The 20,632-nt window shown below is 17.4% G+C and overlaps 2 protein-coding genes across 2 annotated transcripts, besides 37 other annotated features; one reads left to right on the forward strand and one right to left on the reverse strand. All coding sequences in view use genetic code 6, as the record gives it.

Moving 5' to 3' along the window:
• The first annotated feature begins 1,008 nt into the window (after positions 1 to 1,008).
• Positions 1,009 to 1,057: a microsatellite.
• A 932-nt stretch (positions 1,058 to 1,989) lies between these two features.
• On the reverse strand, positions 1,990 to 5,964 carry IMG5_186270 (pyridine nucleotide-disulfide oxidoreductase family protein, putative; the record flags this gene model as incomplete). The annotated part of the gene is made up of 9 exons (XM_004027237.1): positions 1,990 to 2,360; positions 3,257 to 3,332; positions 3,380 to 3,552; positions 3,666 to 4,119; positions 4,164 to 4,261; positions 4,679 to 4,697; positions 5,180 to 5,381; positions 5,442 to 5,481; positions 5,724 to 5,964. 9 exons carry the CDS (start codon positions 5,962 to 5,964, stop codon positions 1,990 to 1,992), a joined length of 1,674 nt encoding a protein of 557 aa, XP_004027286.1.
• Positions 3,554 to 3,627: a microsatellite.
• Positions 3,561 to 3,595: a microsatellite.
• Positions 3,583 to 3,663: a microsatellite.
• Positions 4,748 to 4,790: a microsatellite.
• Positions 5,965 to 6,536: 572 nt separating the features above from the next.
• Positions 6,537 to 6,618: a microsatellite.
• Positions 6,619 to 6,986: 368 nt separating this feature from the next.
• Positions 6,987 to 7,174: a microsatellite.
• Positions 6,992 to 7,184: a microsatellite.
• Positions 7,185 to 7,322: 138 nt separating this feature from the next.
• Positions 7,323 to 7,355: a microsatellite.
• An 821-nt stretch (positions 7,356 to 8,176) lies between these two features.
• Positions 8,177 to 8,284: a microsatellite.
• Positions 8,247 to 8,302: a microsatellite.
• Positions 8,249 to 8,308: a microsatellite.
• Positions 8,309 to 8,790: 482 nt separating this feature from the next.
• Positions 8,791 to 8,859: a microsatellite.
• A 173-nt stretch (positions 8,860 to 9,032) lies between these two features.
• Positions 9,033 to 9,087: a microsatellite.
• Positions 9,088 to 9,723: 636 nt separating this feature from the next.
• Positions 9,724 to 9,780: a microsatellite.
• A 1,234-nt stretch (positions 9,781 to 11,014) lies between these two features.
• Positions 11,015 to 16,931, forward strand: IMG5_186280 (ubiquitin carboxyl-terminal hydrolase family protein, putative; the record flags this gene model as incomplete). The annotated part of the gene is made up of 10 exons (XM_004027238.1): positions 11,015 to 11,712; positions 11,819 to 11,999; positions 12,055 to 12,419; positions 12,780 to 13,409; positions 13,503 to 14,020; positions 14,278 to 14,451; positions 14,504 to 15,259; positions 15,428 to 16,100; positions 16,197 to 16,396; positions 16,500 to 16,931. The coding sequence occupies exons 1-10, from the start codon at positions 11,157 to 11,159 to the stop codon at positions 16,929 to 16,931; spliced, it is 4,485 nt and encodes a 1,494-aa protein (XP_004027287.1). The 5' UTR covers positions 11,015 to 11,156.
• Positions 11,323 to 11,364: a microsatellite.
• Positions 11,716 to 11,790: a microsatellite.
• Positions 11,776 to 11,813: a microsatellite.
• Positions 12,387 to 12,484: a microsatellite.
• Positions 13,411 to 13,475: a microsatellite.
• Positions 15,356 to 15,426: a microsatellite.
• Positions 15,357 to 15,423: a microsatellite.
• Positions 15,357 to 15,433: a microsatellite.
• Positions 16,069 to 16,129: a microsatellite.
• Positions 16,719 to 16,773: a microsatellite.
• Positions 16,719 to 16,904: a microsatellite.
• Positions 16,734 to 16,855: a microsatellite.
• Positions 16,932 to 17,754: 823 nt separating the features above from the next.
• Positions 17,755 to 17,803: a microsatellite.
• Positions 17,760 to 17,797: a microsatellite.
• Positions 17,804 to 17,901: 98 nt separating the features above from the next.
• Positions 17,902 to 17,938: a microsatellite.
• Positions 17,906 to 17,946: a microsatellite.
• A 34-nt stretch (positions 17,947 to 17,980) lies between these two features.
• Positions 17,981 to 18,037: a microsatellite.
• Positions 18,038 to 19,764: 1,727 nt separating this feature from the next.
• Positions 19,765 to 19,857: a microsatellite.
• A 442-nt stretch (positions 19,858 to 20,299) lies between these two features.
• Positions 20,300 to 20,354: a microsatellite.
• Positions 20,355 to 20,377: 23 nt separating this feature from the next.
• Positions 20,378 to 20,420: a microsatellite.
• Positions 20,410 to 20,473: a microsatellite.
• Positions 20,411 to 20,473: a microsatellite.
• Positions 20,474 to 20,632: the final 159 nt, after the last annotated feature.

Consider the following 20,632-nt stretch of genomic DNA (forward strand, 5'->3'; position numbering starts at 1 on the left):
TTTCTATTAATTAATCTGATACTATATGTGTGATTTTATTATCTAGTAAATTTTCGATAATATTATTTATGAAATCTGTTGAGAAGTTTTTCCCATCGTTAATATTTTGTATATTTTCTTAAAACTCCTATATTGTTTTTTATAAATTAGGTTATTTATTAAAATAGACGTCAATATCAAGCATAAAAGTCGCAAAAGCAAGCATATGTACAGAATCTGCATTTTCAAAAAGTCCTTATTATTATTGATTTTATAAGTAAAACCTTTTTGCAAAATAACTCAATAGAACGTCTATTTTTTCAGGATCATTTACTAATTGGAGGTCTTGTACGTATTATCTTAATGCACTGCAAAAATTACTGCTTTGGAAGTTAAAAAAAGTGCTGTAGTAGTATAAAATTTCTTGGTTTTCTTAAAGACGGACGTCTGAGAGAATTTATGTGATTGATTATCGGCTTTTTTTTAATAAATAGTTTGTTACGTTTTGTTAGTTTTACATTAGAAATTTCACTATGTCCTCACTTCCTTATTTTATATATTGGAAAAGGATTAAAAAAGCTAGGCCGTTTAAAGGACTTGAGTTGAATAAAGAAATTCCTAGTTCGAGTATGTTCTAGGATAAATCAAATCCATATTGCTCTTTTTTTAACTCAGTATTGTTATATATAGTTGCTATATTTTATTATTATTCGTAAATGATAATATTCTATATAGATAATTATTACCTATTTAATAAAAAAATACTGTTCGTGGAAGGAGCAGGGGACATTAATAAAATATTTTTTTAAACTTATAATTATTAAAAACTTGAATATTAATTTTATTATAATTATTATTCAATAAGTTAAAATTAATTTTATTATTTTTATTGATTTTATTATTATAAAGATTGATATTATTATTGTTTTTAGATTTATTATATTTACAGATCATTAGATGACTATGTTTTATTTATTTTGAAGTCTAAGTCTTTTTTCGGATCGCATGGTGTATTGTAGATGTTTTTGAGTTTAAAAGGTATGCTTTAATTGTTTTAAAGATATTCTTTTATTTTTTATTTTTTTACAACATAAATAGAATCATTGTAGTAATTTTCTAACGAACTTTTTTTTATTTTTAGACTTTCTTAGATTTTAATATCATCTTTTTAATCGAAATCGTCCATTATTATATTGGATTCATCAAATTCTTCAATTTTTTTTGATATTTAAGAATTTAAAAAATAAGCTGTTGGTGAAGGGGATAAATATAGGGAATTACTACGTTTTTTTTTTTTAGGGGATTATGTATAGAAAATATCGTTGTTTTTATAAATATTGTTATTATTGTGTGTATATTCTATATTATTAGGAAATTAAAGACGGGTTTTTAATGAGTTAAAATAAGTGTTATATTTTTGTTTTTTAGGGGAAATTAAATAGTCTTTGTTTGAAGAATCTTCAAAGAGAAAATTTTCGTTTTATTATAAAATTTATTAATGGCTTTTATAAAAAACTAGGTCTGTTGAGATATTTATGCGTGTATTTTTGGAATTTTTTTTAATATTTTCTTCCTTTTATTCTTCTATTTCTAAAAGATTATTATTATTTTAATTTTTTTTTTTTTAAAAATAAAATATGTTGTTATTATTTTCTTCTTTTTATGAAAATTTTGGTTTATTTATTTACATAGAGTCTTTAATTATGAAATGTTCATATTTTTATTCTTCGATTTCGTCTTCATTGTAATTTTCGAGAGATTCTTCTTCTTCTTATTATTATTTTTATGAAATAGGAAATTAAAGGAGATTATTTTTCTCTATTTTATTTTAAAACTCATATATGTTTTATTTTTGTTATTATTATTTTATTTCGAACTATTTTTCTTCTATTTAAAAGAATCTCGAAAAAACATCTTGAGTTTTTTTATTTCTTGCCAATTGAAAAGGTATCTATCCATCTCTATTTTTCATGTTATACTTGGCACCTTTTTTCAATAAAAGTTCACAGATCAGATCCCTTTAGAAAAATGCGGCTACATGTAAAGGAGTCCATCCTGCTACATCTGTAATATCACAATCTGCGCCACTAATAAGGAGTTCTTCGACTACTTAAACTGACCCATGTCTACTTGCTACATGTAGAGGGGATGTTCTTTCTTCATCTAATATGTTTATATTGACCCCATTTTTTAAAAAAAACGAATTGCAGATACATTTCTAGTGGCACTGCTTTTAAAAAAATTTATTTCAGAAGGGGCTAAAAAAGCTATTGAAGTATTCGTTAAACGACCTTTAGGTTTGGTTTGGTCAACGTTTATATTTAATTCGTTACAATCAAAATACATTTCTTATTCATGTAACATACAACCTAAACATGTGGCTTTTTAAATTTATAATTTTTCTTAAGCAAGGTTTTTAGAAATTTTTTACTTTTATTAATATTCATATGTTTATTTGTAATCGCTACAAAAATTAGTCATTTGACAGTATTTATTGTATACTGACTATTTATTTTATTGAGTATGTCTTTAATAGTCGTTGTTTGATAATGTTTTTCCTATGTAAAATTCCTCAGTATTTATGTCTTGTTTGAGTTGGGTTTGAAAATTTATTTTGTTGCCCATATTTTGAGTGTTGTTATTGTTTTTTTTTTGTTTTTTTTTATTATTCTTTTTTATTAAGGGTATTGATTGTACTTCTTTATAATTTTTGTTTTTTTTTGTTTTTTAAAGTATTTATTCATAAATAATAATATTTCTTTTTTTATAAGTAAATTAATTTTTATTTACTTTTATTATAAATTGAATGCTTATTTATTATGTATTTTTTTCTTTTCTTTTATTTGATTTTTTTATAAATATATCAGAAATATAAATAATATTTTAATTTAAAAAACTTTGAATTTTTTTTAATTTTTAAATTTTTTAACAATTTAATAACTTTTAATTTTTTATTTTATTAATTATTAAATATATTAGGATTAAATAAATTATATAGTTTTTTTTAAAAAAAAATAAAGCTATTATTAATAACTTTCTATTAAAAAAATTGTAGAGCTATAATTTAAAAAAATAAAATAATAAATAAAATATAATATTAATAAAACTTATCTTTTTATTATTCAATCTGTTTTTTATTTTCCAGACTATAAAAATATATATCTTAATAAATAATATAAAAAAATAAAAATAAGAATTACATAATTTTCTAAATTTTATATGAAAAAATAAACTACAGCGCATAAAAAAAAGAATACGATTCCCATAAAAAATATACCTATAGGTGTCATTAAAAATTATGTTATTGAAAATCCACTTTTTTTAACTGAAAATTTTTTCTCTTTAACATCAATCTAAAAAAAAAAAATTAAATTAATTTTTATTATTTAGAAATAAAAACTTGTTCATAATCATCTTCAATATCTTAATGATCATTTCTAATAATAATTTTTTCCTATTTTTTAAGTTTCGAAACTTTAAGTTTAGCTTATTATTCTAATCTTAATTTCATTTCCAATTAATACTTTTTTTCCCATAATTATTAATAGGCACCGAGTTCATAAAAGTCAGTTTCTATAAAAATAAATATATAAATATATAAAAATATAATTATATATTTATATATTTATATATTTATATATTTATATATTTATATATTTTATTTATTTTTATTTTTTATATATTACAATCTAAAGATCCTTGAAATAATACAAGACCATGGATAAAAGGATTATCTTTATCTGTTTTTTCGAATGTAATTAGCAATTTTCCATCTATAAATGCATTATTACAATTTTAATTTTTAAAAAATATTTTTTAATTTTTATATCTGAATTCTACATATTCATCATGCGCGACATATTTACCTACTTTTGCAAAAATATCTAAACTTTAAATAACTGTTTTATCTCCAAATTTTATATTAAAAACTCTTTTTCCTTTCTTATCAAAATACATTTCACAAAACTTTAAAATTAATACATATGTTCCTTCCTCTTCTATATTTAATTAATAATTAAAGCTTTAATATCCATGTCTCTCAGTCATATATACATATTATTCTTTTGCATATTTTATTATTTGATTTGTTGAACTACCAGAATATTCAACTGCATTTGTATCCTCATCAAAACCTTGATCCTTTTTTGTTATAAATTTTTATATTTTATTTTATTTATTTTTACCTTTTAAAAAACAAAGCCTTATGTCGACATTTTTGTTATGGTTGAACCTGCATTTATTGCACGAACAACTTTTTTTGGATTTAGTTCTTTTGTTTTAACTATGTAAAAGAAATAAAATAAATAGAATAATAATTATTAATATTTCATTATTATATATTAATTATTTTTATTTATAATTTAAGATATTTATGTTTATTTATTATGAAAATTATATTATATATATATATATATTATTATTATTTTTTTTTAAAAAAAAAAAATTATTTCATTAATAAATAAAAAATAATGTTTACAAAATATTTTTTATATATTGAAATAAAGAAATAATTAATTTTTTTCATTTTAAAAAAGGAATTTCGTCCATATTTATTTAAGTTATTTTATTATTGTTTTAATTTTAAGGTTATTCAACTTCATCTAAATCATCTAAATTAATTTCATCTTTATTTATTTAAACTTATTGTATTTTTTAGTTATTAATTTACACTTATTAAGAATTTTAAATTTAATTTTACAAATTTACTTAAAAGTCACCTTTTATTTATTTATTTTTTTCAAAAAAAAAAAATGTAAATAATTGTTTTTTTTATAATAATAAAAAAATACTTTTATCATTATAAAATAATATATTATTAAATTATTTAATGTCAACTTCTAATAGTTCTAAGTATTATTTAGTTTAATTATTTAATTCTAAATTTTCTTAAGCTTTATATATTCTTTAATCTTTATTTTCATTTTCTACATAAGGTTACGTAATAATTTTAAAATTGTTTGGAATTTTAAGTTCTTTATTCTCAAAAAAATTATTGCTTTCTATATTTTTTCTCAATTAATCAAAAACTTAATTATTTTTGAGATTTATTCTTTAAATAATTAAACAAAAATAAAAATAAAAATATGCATAATTATTATAAACCAAATAAAAAAAATTACTTATTATTATTATGTTAAATATCATAAAAATCTTATAATTTATTCAACTAAATATATTCTGCAGTATATTTATTAATAACTAACCAATCTTAATCGTAAAACATTTCAATTTAGCTGCTTTCTTAATCATCTATATTAGAATCTCCAAAACTAAGAACTTAAAGGAAATCTTTACCAGGTAAGCATTTATCTAAAGCCAAAAATTTGGTATATTCTCCATTATTTTGGTGTGGAAAAATAGCCGCAAATTTGCAATGTAGATGTCCTGAAATCCAAAAATTTCTTTTAATTATTTTTATAATAGAATAAAATATTAATTATATATGTATATAATTTATTTACGGTTTTAAATTTTAAAGTAAATATAATAAAGGAGGAGATCCTAATGTATTTGAATATATTTCATCTTTAAAATGTTTTTTCTATAAATTAATTCCTTTGCATTTCCATAATTATATATTTAAGTAGGCCAGTCATGGGATATAAAAACGTCTATTTTTTTCTAATAAAGGTTCAATTTTAATACATCTAATTATTTTTAATGAAAACATGATACTATAGAATTATTATCAAAGGGAAATTTTTCAGTTTTGCTATTTAAAAAGTCAAATTTTTTATAAATACCTGAAATCCCACCTAAACGGATTTAATTTTAGCCTTTTTTTAGAATTATTATATTACTTTAGCCCATATAATATATATTAGGAGCTACCCAGCCTCCAAAATATAATTCACGGCTGTGATTTGAGGCTTCATGATTGCCTCCTATAAATATGGTTAGGTATGGAGCCTTTTTTTAACCAGAATAATATTAATAAAAATTTCCGATTTTTAAATATTTTTCGGGGCATTTCATTGAATACATATCTTCTGTATTTCTTATTGCTTGAAAATCACCACAACTTATTAATGCATCTAATTTTATGTTATTTTCCTTTTCTATATATTACATAGTTTTATATACTTCTTCTAAATTTCCATGAAAACATCCTTCAAAAGATATCTTATTTTTTGTATAGATTTAAAATATTATTATTTGTTTTTATTTTTTACATTCATTTTTTTAATATTTTGTTAGAATAATTTTTATTTTGTTAAATTCATATTAAAATATTTTTATTAAAATTAAAGATATTAATATTTTGATAATTTTATAAAAAAATTAGTTTTTTAAAAGTATTTTTTATTTTAATCATTTATTTTTTATAGTAAGTTTTAATAATAAACAAATAAACATTAATTATATTGAATAAAAAATGAAAATTATAAAAATATTTTTATATATTAAAACAAAAAAATTATAATCAATTATAAATATAAAAATAAATTATATATAGTTTCTATATATATTGTGTATTTGATATATACAAATAAAACTTTGAATTAATTATAATAATTATATTATTTAAAAATTGAATAAAAATAAATTATTAATTTTTTAAAAAATAAAAAATAGTGTTTTATAATTTATAAATATAGTTTAAATAATAAAAGAATATGTATTAAAAATTTAAAATATTATATGCATTCAAAAACTAAATTTTTAATAGAAAATCCTTAGTTTATTTATTAACATTTTATTTGACTTATTTTACTAATTAGAATATAAAATTTAAATATTTTTTATAAAATAGTATATATAATATTAATAAAATATACAAATATATGTTTAATATTTTTAATTATGAACAAATATTGTTTGTATTTTTATAAAATATTTATTAATTTTAATTATATTTAATGTTTGTTATATAAATATATCTATAAAATGAATAAAACTAATAAATATATTTTTTTTCTTTAGTAATTTTTAACAGATTTAATATTTTTTGAAGATTAAGATAAAAATTTATAAAAATTATATATTGAATTTAAATAACAAATTGTTATAAATATATATCAATATATATATATATATATATATATATTTATATATATCTATATATATCTATATATATCTATATATATCTATATATATCTATATATATCTATTTTTATATGTATCTATATATATTTATATTTATGTATATCTTTATATATCTATATATTTATATACATTTATATATATCTATATAAATCTATATACTTATTTTATTATTTCATAAAGAATCATCAATAATATTTTTTTAGTATTTTTATTATTATAGATATTTAATTTCTTATATATAAAGAAAAAAAATTTTAAAAATAAAATTAAATTATAAGTTTTTATTGTAAATTTTTATTAATAAATTTATAAATTAATAAAATATAAATATTTGTTAAATACAATAGTTTTATTTTCTTCATCTTTTTAAGATACATATATAATTTTTTAAAATTAATTTATTTAAATAAAGATAAATTATATAATATTATATTAATTCTTGGTAATAAAAAAATTTTATAAATAAAATATATTAAATGTATAAATAGATTATTTATTTTAAAAGGAAAAAAAAAAATATTAAATATATATTAGAAAAAAAAAAAAAAAAAAATCTTATAAAAAATAAATTAATAATATAAAAATAGAATTTTTAAAAATAATGAATATTGAATAAAACTAAGATAATAAACAGCAGGAGTTAGACAAATAAAATTAACAATAATAAAAGGTAAAAAAAAAAAAAGAAATATAAACTTTCTAATTATAATAATTATTAAAAATTTTAAAAAAGGATGAAAAGATTTAAATTTTGAATTATTTATAAAAAGATTTATATATTGATGCTAAAGATTCATAAGGCGAATGGCGAGTTGGATAAATAATTAATGTCAATAAATATATATAAAAAGTAACAGTGACATATGATGGATGGGTTAGTAGATGGGATGAAGTACAAAAACAAAAAATTAATAATATAATTTATATAGAAAAAAATAATTTATTTATATATTTATAAAATTTTTAACTTATATAATCTAATTTCTTTATATAATATTAATAATTTTTTATCAATTTTTTTATTAATATTATATAGACTTATTCATTTAATAGTAATAAATTAGCTCATTTTAGAAAAAATACAAAAGGTAATTAAAAAAATAATTTAATTAAAAGATTTTTTGTGATATAAGATTTATTATTTTATGTTTAAATAATAAATAATTATAATAAATATTATAGATAATTATATAGAAAATAGAGAAATATTTATATATAAATATATATATATATATTTTATTTATTTATATAAATAATTTTTATTTATTTTTAAATATGTTTTTTTTTAATATTTCTTATTTCTTAAATATATTTAATTTTTATAAATTAAAGGATATACTGGTCATAGAGGAAATGCTGTAAGAAATAATAGAAATCCTTAAGAAATTCAATAGGTATATATTTAAATAATAATGCTATTTTTAAATTTTTAAAAAATAAAGATTATTAGTGATGTAAATTATTTTTTTAAAAGTAATGACCCTTCATAAATGACTGCTTTTTAATTTAATTAATTGGTTAGAGGAAAATATTTATGTTCTATAGATTAATTATTATAATTAAATTCTTTTTAAGATAATAATGCTTATTTTACTATCAGTGTTACTAGTATTTTAAGCCATATTGAAATAACTATTTAATTTTTAATGAATTTTCCTTCTTATTATAATAACGTAACAAAAAAAAAAATAATAATAAATTTTATTATTATAATATATAATGATATTTATTTTTTTATTAATGATAAAATTATATTTGAATAAAAATAAAAATAATATTTTCATTTAATTAATTATAATATAAATAATATTTAAATTAATAATTGATAATATATATTTTTATAATAAAAAAAGTACTAATTAGGTTAAACTAATCCTGATACATAATTTAACAATATAGAAGTAGCTTTAGCCTATTCATTTTATGAAATTTTTTAAATTATATTATATATATTTGGATAAGTCGATCGTTTATTATTAAATTAATGTTGCTTTTATTATGTAAAAATATATATATATATAATATATATATATATATATATATATATTATTTATAAATATAATTAGACTTAATGGAGATTAATCAAAGAAAATAAAAATAAAATTTTACAAAAATTAGAAAATATTAACAATATTAAAATAAAAAGTTCAACTTTTTTAGAAAATGAAGAAGAAATGTAAGATGAAAATAATTAATTTGTTAAATAATGTTATAAAGATTAATTAAGGAAAAAACTTTAAGAAGAAATTATACCTATATTTAGTTCTTATTTCTGGGGTAAAGGTGGACTTGAAGCAATTTTGAACATAATTACAAATGAAAATAAACAAATACCATTGGAAGCTTTAAATTAAATAATTTAAATAATATATTATGCTTTACAGGGTTTAAATAGTCAATATATGAAGAATTTGATTGAAAGACTTATAAATTTTACTGTTTAAAGGTTTAATCTAATATCTTAGAAAGAAATAAAGGAATATGATTAATAAATAATAAAAGAAATAAAAGAAACTTTACAAAAATTGTTAGATTTTTGCTCATTTGAAGATTAGTATTTTAAAGTAATTGATTTCATGGAATTGGATTTGGCTTTAAAATTATTAAGTTCTTAATATTTAAATAAGAAAATTTAAGGTTTAAATGATATTAACGAAATTGTAGAAGATGTAAAATACAATGAAAAAATAAATGAAGATTAATAATAATAATATATGATATAAAATTAATAATAAAATTAATAATAAATATTAAATTATAGGAAAATAAATAGTTAAGAATTAATAAATTATCTCGTTTAAAAGAATATAGTTGAGTTTTTAATTGGAAATTCTTTACATGTCGAAATTATTAGAAGATGTCATGAAATTATACGGTTTATGTGTAAATAATAATAAGTTTTTTAACTAGATTTAATCGAAACTATATGGAAATAATGTGCTGTGGATAAACATGAGGCTATTATTAGTGCTATTTATGATTTAATTATATAGATTACTGATCAATTAAGCGTAAAAGCCCTAGATTTGATGCATTTGAAGATTTAATAAATTCCTTTAAATGAAATAAATGAACTTGCACTGTAATTAATGAGAGGTTTTTTCAAAAATTCAATAGATATAGTATTCCCTTGCTTATAAAATAATAATATATACGAAGACGAAATTGATATTTAAAATTAAGACGAGAATAAATTATATTGTATGGAAATTGTTTGGAAATATCTATAAGAAGAACATTTAAATAGTAATTTATTAGATTGTTCTTTGAGTGTTTTTTAAGAAATGCTTGAAAATGGAAAAGCAGGTTTTGTATTAAAAAAATATGTCAAATAATGTCTAGAATTGTTAATTGAAGAAAAAAATTGCTATTAAGCTTGTTGTGTTTTGGACGGAATCATTAAAGGGTATTATTGTTAAAATACAGAGAGTATATTAGGGGAAATGTAAGAGAAATATAATATCGTAGGTGTTATTATTAAGAATTTGAAGAGTTATATGAAAAGTATTTGCTTTAAGGAAAATAGAAATAATTTTTAATAATAATAATAATAATAGATATAAAATAATTAGTTTTTTATTTAATAAATTCTTAAAGGAAAACATTCTCATGAGAAAAATATATTTATAAGACTTAAATTATTAGAAAAAATAGTATCGCATTTTAAAAAAGTAGTAAAATTATAAAATACGGAATTTGATTGTTTATGGGAATTATTTGTTAATAATGCTAATAATTAATAAGAAACTATTCTTTTCTTTGAATGGATTACTAAGAGTTCATTGAAAGGAAGCTAGAGTGTTATTTAGAGCTCAGTTTAGTATGATAGTTTAAGGATTTCTCCTATATTTAAAAAAGAACTTATTTAGCATATTTTTATTAATATATTCTCTGATAATACCAAAATTAATTATTATACTATGAGTATTGAATTATATAATATTTTCTATATTTTCTTTAAAACATATAATTCAAAACATAAAAATATTGATGTTTCTATTGTTAATCCTAGAAAATTTATAATTATTTCAAATAATTTAATCGGAAAAGAATGTGTTTGGTAGATTTTTATTTAAAATACGAATAAAAATGTGGTCGCAGGTGCTTCGGATTTACTTACGGATATATATATGAGACATATAAATAATAAATAATTAGAGTTTAAGTAAAATTATATGAAAGAATTCACAGAAAGATGCATGGATTTAATTAATAAAGGGTATAATGAAACTTAGGCATTTTTAGTTGATAAAACAGTTAAATTATTGATGATTTTCTTCGATAAATATGAAGGAGTTAATTTAGAAAATGAGTTTAATTTATAATAATAAGTTTAATATTAATCTGGGTTTTTGAATGTATCGTTTACTTTAATTCCAGATAATGTTAAAAAAGAATTAAGAATTAATATTAATTATCCTTTTTCAATTATAAAGTAAAAAGTTAGTAAAGAATTCGGAATTCCAATTAATGCTTTAGTACTTTAATGTAAAAATAAATAAGAAATTGTAGATAATGATGATGATGAATAGACACTTAAAAAATATCAATTAAGTACTAATTTTATTGTAAGAAGAAAGCCTATTTCTGATGAAGAAGCTAATTATCACCCAAAAAATCACATCTATTAAAATATTAAATATTTTGATTTATTATTTGATATTCTATCAAAGAATTTCGCTTCAGGTTTATAAATATATATATATATATATATATATATATATATATATATATATATAATGAATATATATTATTTATGTATATTTTTAATTATTTATTTTATTTTTTTTAGAGGAATGTCATAATAATCTATGGGATTTATTAATGAAATTACCTTTAAATGAACATATAAAATAAAGTATTTAATGCATAGATTAACCTTGGTAGTAAATATTTAAAGGAACGTTTCATAAAAAGCTATATTGTTTGAATATTATCGAAGAATTATCGTCAAATAGATAATACATATAATGGTTTTTATTTATATATATATATATATATATTTAAAAAAAATTTTATTTATAAAAGGTAAGAAAAATTCATAAATAATAAAGGTTTAAATAGTCTTATATAGGAATTAATATATCTTGATATGACTATAATAAAAAGTGCATTATCAAAAAAATTTGTGTCAAAATTAATACAAATAATACAATATTATTTATAATGCACAGATATCACATTTTAAACATTATTTAGAGAAAATAAACCAGCGGACTAATAATAAGCACTTTTAAACAAATTAATTCAATGCATTTTGTGTATATGTGAATATTGTAAATTGAGAGAATAAAATGACTTGGAAAATTGTGCTTAAGAAAAATAAAATTGGGAAAATCAAAAATATTAATTTTAAAGACAATAATAATATTAAATGAATAATAATAATAATAGTAATAATAATAATAATAATAATAATAATAATAATAATAATAATAATAATGGTAGTAATAATAATTTTAATAACAGCAATAATTATATGTAAAATAAAAATAATAATGTAAATTATAATAGCATGAGCTTAATAAAAGAAGTTAAAGTCCCTGAATTTTTCTAGGTAGAAAAATAAGTAGTTGAAAATGTTTTTTTTATAATGTAAAAAATGCAATAGGAAAATAAAAGCTTGTTCCAAAAACTTTTTGAATGTAAACTTTTTGAAGATATATGTATAAAAGGTTTAACTGAAATCGATAATGTTTTATTTTAGTAGGCTATTTTGAATATATTTTCATATTTCTCGATTAAAATTGAAGAAAAAAGTAATGTATTATTACTTATGCCTTTATTATTTGAAAAAATACTACCCAGTATAGTCAATAATAGTAAGTTTTATGGAAATTTCAAAGAAAGAACAAGCCCTTTCTTTTAATTATGTTAAGATATTTTAGAATATTAATAAAAAGAAATCTTTAATTTGAATTATATAGTCCTTTAACACTAATTAATTTCCTATATTATAAATAGGGAAACACTAGAAAGATCTAAGAATGAAAAAGATGATATATTAATTGGTATTTTAGGTATTTTGAGGCGTTTGATTAATATTTATGGCAATAAGAAATTAGAGTTAGACGAATAATATAATTTTGTATAAATTTTAATTAATTTTAATTTTGAAATTCCTTCGGCAGCCGAAAACGAAAATAATAAAAAAATGAAAGGACCAAAATGTAAAAACTCAGAAAGTAGATAATAAGCATTTGATTTATTATATACTTTTGCAAAAAGCTGTAATGAGATTTTAATGAAAATTGTTGATTTTATTACTCCACTTATTGTAAATGGAGATTGGAGAACCAAAAATAGTAGAGATTGGAATATTATACCTAAATTTAATGAAAAATCACCTACTGGATATGTTGGATTGAAAAATTTAGGATGCAGTATATATATATATATATAAATATATATATATATATATATATATATATATATATATATATTTATATTATTTTATTTATTTTTTTTAACTAAAGTTTGTTATATGAATTCGTTACTTTAATAGTTTTATATGATTCCTTCTTATAGGTAAGCTATTTTAAATTGTAAAGATAAAGAATTTGGCAAAACTGAAAATGAAGAAAATTTACTTTTTTAATTAAAATGCATTTTCACTGCTCTTACATATAGTGATAAAGAAGCTTATAACCCGAAATTGTTTTGCAATGCTTTTAAGGATTTTGATGGAAATCCGACCAATGTTTATGAATAGATGGATGTAGATGAATTTTTTAATGTTTTTATGGAAAAAATTGAAAATTAAATGAAAAATACTAAACATTAAAATGCAATTTAATAACATTTTGGAGGTGTCTTATCTAATGAAATTATATCTAAAGATTGTTAACATTATTCTGAATAGGAAGAACCATTCCTTAGTCTATCTTTAGAGGTTAAAAATAAAAAAAATATTAAATAAAGTCTAGAGTCTTTAATATAAGGGGAAATGTTAGAAGGAGATAATGCTTATCATTGCGAAAAATGTGGAAAAAAAGTATTAAAATATTTTAAAAATATATAATAATAATTATATCTATATATATATTCAATTTTATATATAAATTTTTATATTTATATAAATTATTTTTTAAATTTTTTTTATTTATATTTTTTATTTAAACTAAAATAATTAATCAAAAAATTCTATCTTATTAGCATATTTTATTATAATTTTTAATATATTATTACATAAAAAAATAAATTATATAAAAGTTATATACATATAAAAAAATATATATAATTTTTTAAAAGGTAAATGCTTTGAAAAGAATGTGTTTGAAAAGACTTCCTAATCATTTAATTATGGTTTTGAAAAGATTCGAATTCAATTTTGATACAATGTAAAAAGTCAAAATAAATGAACTTTGTGAATTTCCTGAAGAAATTGATTTATATGAATTTTCTTAACAAGGATTACGAAAAATAGTAATTTATTAAATATTTATTATATATAATAATAATAATAATACCTATATAGGAATAAAAAACATAAAATTAAGAACAAAGAGAATATAATAAAGATGAATAAGAATTTCCAGAAAATTATTTTAAATATAGATTAAATGGTGTAGTAATACATATGGGAATAGCTGATTCTGGGCATTATTATTCATATATAAAAGAAAGAGATCAGGAAGGTGAAAATAGATGGATGGAATTCAATGATAATATAGTAAGACCTTTTGACCCAAAAAATATTCCTAATGAAGCTTTTGGAGGATAGGAGAAATGGAAATATTAATGTGCTGGCGATAATATTAATTATAGATAGAAAATAAGAAACGCTTATCTACTTTTTTATGATAAAGTTGAAATTTTCCCAAGTGAAAAAAAAAGTGGAAATCAAAAAAAAGAAAATAACGAATAATAATAAGAAGAAATCAAAGAAAATGAACTTGATGTAGAAAACGAAAAAGAAGATTAATATTGGGAAACTTATTGTGGTAATTTTAAATAGGAACTTTTAGAATAGAATAAATTTTTCCATTTACATAAGATTATTTTTAGTAAAGAATTTATGAAGTTTATGTCTAATATTATTATTGATTATAATATTGATAGTAATTTAATTCCAATATAATATCCTTTTATTATGGAAAAAAATTCAAAGCATTATTTCGATTTTGAAATAATCAAATTTTGCCTAAGGTATTTCTTTACTACTCTTATAAGGGAAAAATCTAAAAATGATATTTATTTATACTTTAAATTTATAACTTAGGCTATTTAAAAAGTATTATATAAACATATAAATAAAAATTATTGTACATATATATAAAAACTTATATAAAAAAATAAAAAATAAAAATTTATTTTTATAAATGAATAATTATATATTTATATTATATATATTTATATTTATATATATATATATTATATATTTATATATATATATATTTAGAATATACCTACTTGTTAATGGTTAATATGTGCATTTAGTGATCCAGTAATAATAAAGGAAATTTTAATGGGTAATTGTTAGTAAATAAAAAAAGATATAATAATAATATTAGAATAAGCTGCTTTGTAAGTATATAATTTAGAATCTTCAAAATTATCTATAGAAAACATAGATCATACAGCTATTCCAAAAACACTTTTTGAGAATTTATTAAATTCTCTTTTATGTTGTATATAAAATGCAAATGAATATAATGATTTTTTCGAACTTATTTATAGATTAAGCTAATTTGGGCCTTTTGTGGTTAGTTATTATTTGGAAAAATAAGTAATTACTAGATTAATTGATTTTGTATTTTTTTTTGGTAAAAAAACAAAAGCGTCTGGGTCTTCTTAAGGGAATTATTAAAGAGATAATTCAGATTTAAAATATTAGGAATATTCTAATTAACATCTTATTGGTTATCCTTCTAAAGATGAAATAAAGAAATAATAAAATAGAATTAAATAAGATAAATAATTTTAAAATTTTAATTTAAGTAAGTAGTATTTGTGGTAAACACTAAGTTTACTTATTAAGAGTTGTAATTCTATGCCAAAAAATCCATTTAAAATTGGATATTTAAATTATAATTTGTAATTAAAATATATATTATATTATATATAAATATAATGTATATTTTCTAAAAATATTAATTTATATAATAATAGTTAAAAAGATGATATTAGTCATATTTATAAAGATTAATAAAGCATATTGTAAATGATAGATGATTGTAAAGAAAAAGGATCTTATAAAGCTGTGAATTAGATTTTAGAATATTTATGCTTTGAAGATAAAAACTTATCGTAGAATGTTATTAATGCATGTGCTATGGCAATTAAAGATAAACAATGTCATGAATATAGGGGTTACTTTGCATGTTTAAAGAAATAATTTTTAATTAAAGATTAACTTTAGAATGATAGAGTATATATATTTCTTAATATTATTTATATCATTTTATTTACTTTTATTTTAATTTATTATTTAATATTTATAAATAAATTAATTTTGTATAATTTAAATAAAGATTGATTTTGGAATGAAAAACTTATTTAAATCAATTATTGAAAATAAATAATTTTTCTATGAAAGTGATATTTCAATATAATACTTAATTAGGATGTGCATGAGAAATAAATAAATAGTTAATTGGATGAGTTAAAATATTAATTTATGGTGCTAATTTATAAAAAATATAGAAAAATAAACATTGATGAGTACATAATTTATAGAATAAAAATAGTAAATATATATATTTATAAAATATATTTATATATATATATATTTATATATATATATATTTTTTATTTTTATATATATTTTTTATACATATTTATTTATATATAATATATTATTTTTTTATATGTTTTAAATATATTTTTTTTTATATATAAATTTTTTTATACATTTTTATATATATTTATATATATATATAAACATAATAGAAATAACTAAGTGAAAAAATACCTTTGTTATATCATAATATTAAACTTCCTAAAAGTTAAGAAGAATATTAAAGTCTAAGAAGTTGGAAATTAAAATAATTAAAAATAATAAAAGATAATGATTATTAATCTTTAATGAATGATAAATCTTTTGATTCTGATGATAATATGTCAGAATTTTAATTCTAAGAAAACTAAAAATTGGATTATTTGTTAATTTACATATTTTTTATATTTTTATATTTTTTTTTAAATATATAAAGCGATGATAAAGAAAATGAATGGAAAACAATTTAAATTACATAAGTTGATATTATTAGAAGGTGTATATAAGCATAATAAGTAATTAGAAATGAATTAAATAATAATGGATATTATTAAATTTATTTCGATAGTGATAAAATTTCTCCTTTTAAAACTTTTTAAGATAAATATTCTGATTAGTTAAATGATTTGCAAAATAATGAATTTAATGAAGATAATAGTTAATTCGGTATGTTGGACGAAAATTAAGACTTAGATAGTTAAGAAGTAACTATTTAAGATAATAATTACTAATAAAATAGTAATTAGCTTCTTAATAATAGTAATAATAACTAAATAGATTCTAATCCTTCTTAAGAAAATTAATAAAATAGTAATATATTTTATATTTATTAATTAAGATACTTTTAATATTTTTATTTTTTTAGGTTAAATTGAATTAGAAGAAGATGATACATGAAAAAATGATTACTTTTTTATAAAAAAAAAAACTATAATTTTTAATAATAATTATAGTTTTTTTTTTTTTTTATTTTTTATTTATTAAAAATATAATGGTGTGTTTTATTATAATATTTTTTATTATTTCTTATATTTATTATTATTTTTATTTATTTTTTATAAAATTAATTATATATTTTAATACATATCTTATTATTAATTAAAAAATCTTTAAATTGCATTTATTTATTTTATTAAAAAAATATAAAGAAAAGAAAGAAATATAAAATAAAATAAAAATAAAATAAAATAAAATTAAATAAATATCTTAAAAATTTTTAAAAAATAAAATCACAAATATTATTATTATTATTATTATTATTATTATTATTAATATTATATTATCATTATTATTTCTAAACTAAATATTTTGTACAAACTAAAAAATCTGTTTCGAAATTTTATATTATATTTTAATCATCAATATTTTTACCTTCTAATATGTCCGTAATTATATTAAATTATTTTTTTAAATTTTTTAAATAATTGTGCTTTTAAACATCTAAAATTTCTAATTTTTCTATAATATTTAATACATTTTTTATTATATAAATAATATCTTTTAAACTAGTATATAATTTGTATACTATTTTTATTTAAATCAAACTTTAAAGTAAATATATTTTTTAAAATTATGCAAATTTATGATTTTCTTCTGAATTATCTTTCAAAATATCTTCTACAAATTAAATTTCCTCCTCTAAAATTGCCAAAGAAAAATTATTTTATTAATCTAATTTATCTTCTTATAAAATAAATTTTTCATTTTTTTCATCCCAAATGAATTTCGAAGGTATTAGATTTGCTTTTTTTTGCAAAATTTCTGTTATTTTTCCGCTTTAAATATCTATTTATTTCACTCTTTATTCACACTTGATTAAAAATACCTAACCTATATCATTTTAGAGATTTTAAACTTCCTTTATTTATAAATTTTCTATATTTTTGTTATTAAAATCAATTAAAACTACACTTTCTTTAATATTCTAGACCTAAATTTTACAAGAAGACACCAAAAAAAGTTCATTTAATTTATAGAAAGCATATATAAATCTAAATGGAATTATTAAATTAACAAGCCATTTATGATAAAGCCAAATTCCCTATTCATTTGGTTACATAAAAATAGCATTTTTGATTATTTCGAATTCCTCTTTAATAATTTAATCTGGTAAAATATAAAAATTCTCATTTTTTTTAGAATATTTTTTAATCAAATTTTTCTATCGAAAATGAAGCGCGCTGAAATTCGAAAAGTCATTTTCGTATTTTTCCTTTGTAAATTTTAGTTCTTTTTCAATATATTCTATTTTATTCTTCTCCACATCATTTATTAACCAATTTCGGTAATTCCAACAATGGAAATTCCTCTAGTCTATTTAAAGCATTTTTTAACATAGCTTAAGTTCTTATTCTATTACTGGATTTTCTATCTTTTATTACATCTTTTCCTCTTGTTTTTTTATTTCTAAAACTAACCATTATCTATAACTCCATATAGAATAACTTTTAGGGCTTTTTTTTAGTAAGAGAGTTGTTTTTAATAAATCTTATTATAGTACTTTTATTTTTTGTTCAGTTTCAAAAGTTTCTTTCGTTAGATAATTCGCAAGTAATAGTTCTCGTTTAAAATTGTATATTGTGGGAAGATCAGAACACATTTCTGATATTAATTCTGTTATTTGAAAAGAGGTTTAGGATAATTTTTATTAAGGATTGTGTCTTACTTGTAGAAATTCTTAAATTGTTTGAGTTATTCGATCTGCTTATTCATTGTTTTTTGCAATTTGTTCTTATGTAAGAGGGATTTAATCTTTCTTTTTTCGACCGTGTTACATTGCTTTTTTTTCAATATTTTATCTTTTTAAATTTTAATTTTTTTTATATTCAATTATATTTTATTATTAAAAGAACATTTATATAATTATATATTTGAAAAAAATATATTTTATTATTTTTTATATAAAATAAAAATTTCTATTATCATTATGTTTCTTTAGATATAGCATTAATAAAAAATTTGCTTCTTAAAATTCTTGGTCTTTATGAATTACTTAAATTATGTAAATAATCTTCTTGTGTTTATTATTATAAATTATTACTATTTTTATTATTTGTATTATTATTATTATTATTATTATTATTATTATTATTTATATTATACTTATTATTATTTATAAGAACTAATTAAGGGTTTATAATTAATTTACTATTTATTATGAAAGGTTATTTGGAATTATGTTCTATGAAATCTAAACTACTTAATTTTTTAAAATTTTCTAATTAAGTATTTTTACAATGACTATTATAATTACTTAATGACATTTTTTATTAAAATGATAATTTTTATTTAATTCTTTGCAAAAAAAGGTTTGCTTTCGGTTATATTTTGATTTATTATACTGTTTTTCTTTTTAACTTCATATTTTTGAGTATTTTATCATAATTTCCTTCATTAAAATATGCTTAGAAGCATTTCATTTTTTCGAATTCTGAATTAGAATATGAATTTTTTCTTATTTATTACCCTTAATTTTAAATATTATTATGATGTTACTTTATCAAAGCATTTTGCATAGTTTATAATTTTTCATTAAATGTTTCGAATTTATGATCAATATTTTTTTCGATTTCTAGAATTCCTTTTTTTCTATTTCTAGTATATATTTTTTATTTTTTTTAATTTTTTTCAATTATTTCTTTTGTTTCTTTTTAAATTTCTTTTTATTTTTTTTAAAAAAAGTTTTTTTATTGTTTTCTTTTAAAAACAGATTATTTTTATTCTTTTTTTGGATTATCAGAATGTCTTCTTGGAGATTACGTTTATTTCTCTATATTAATATATTTCATATGGGTAGGATTTTCAGTTGAATGTCTTTATTTTTAAAAGTTTATTTTAGGAATTAATAATGTATTTTTTTCTATTATTTAAGAAGACTTGTTTTTTTTT

The sequence above is a fragment of the Ichthyophthirius multifiliis genome, assembly GCF_000220395.1.
Source record: "Ichthyophthirius multifiliis unplaced genomic scaffold scaff_1120509251346, whole genome shotgun sequence".
NCBI lineage: Eukaryota > Ciliophora > Oligohymenophorea > Hymenostomatida > Ichthyophthirius > Ichthyophthirius multifiliis.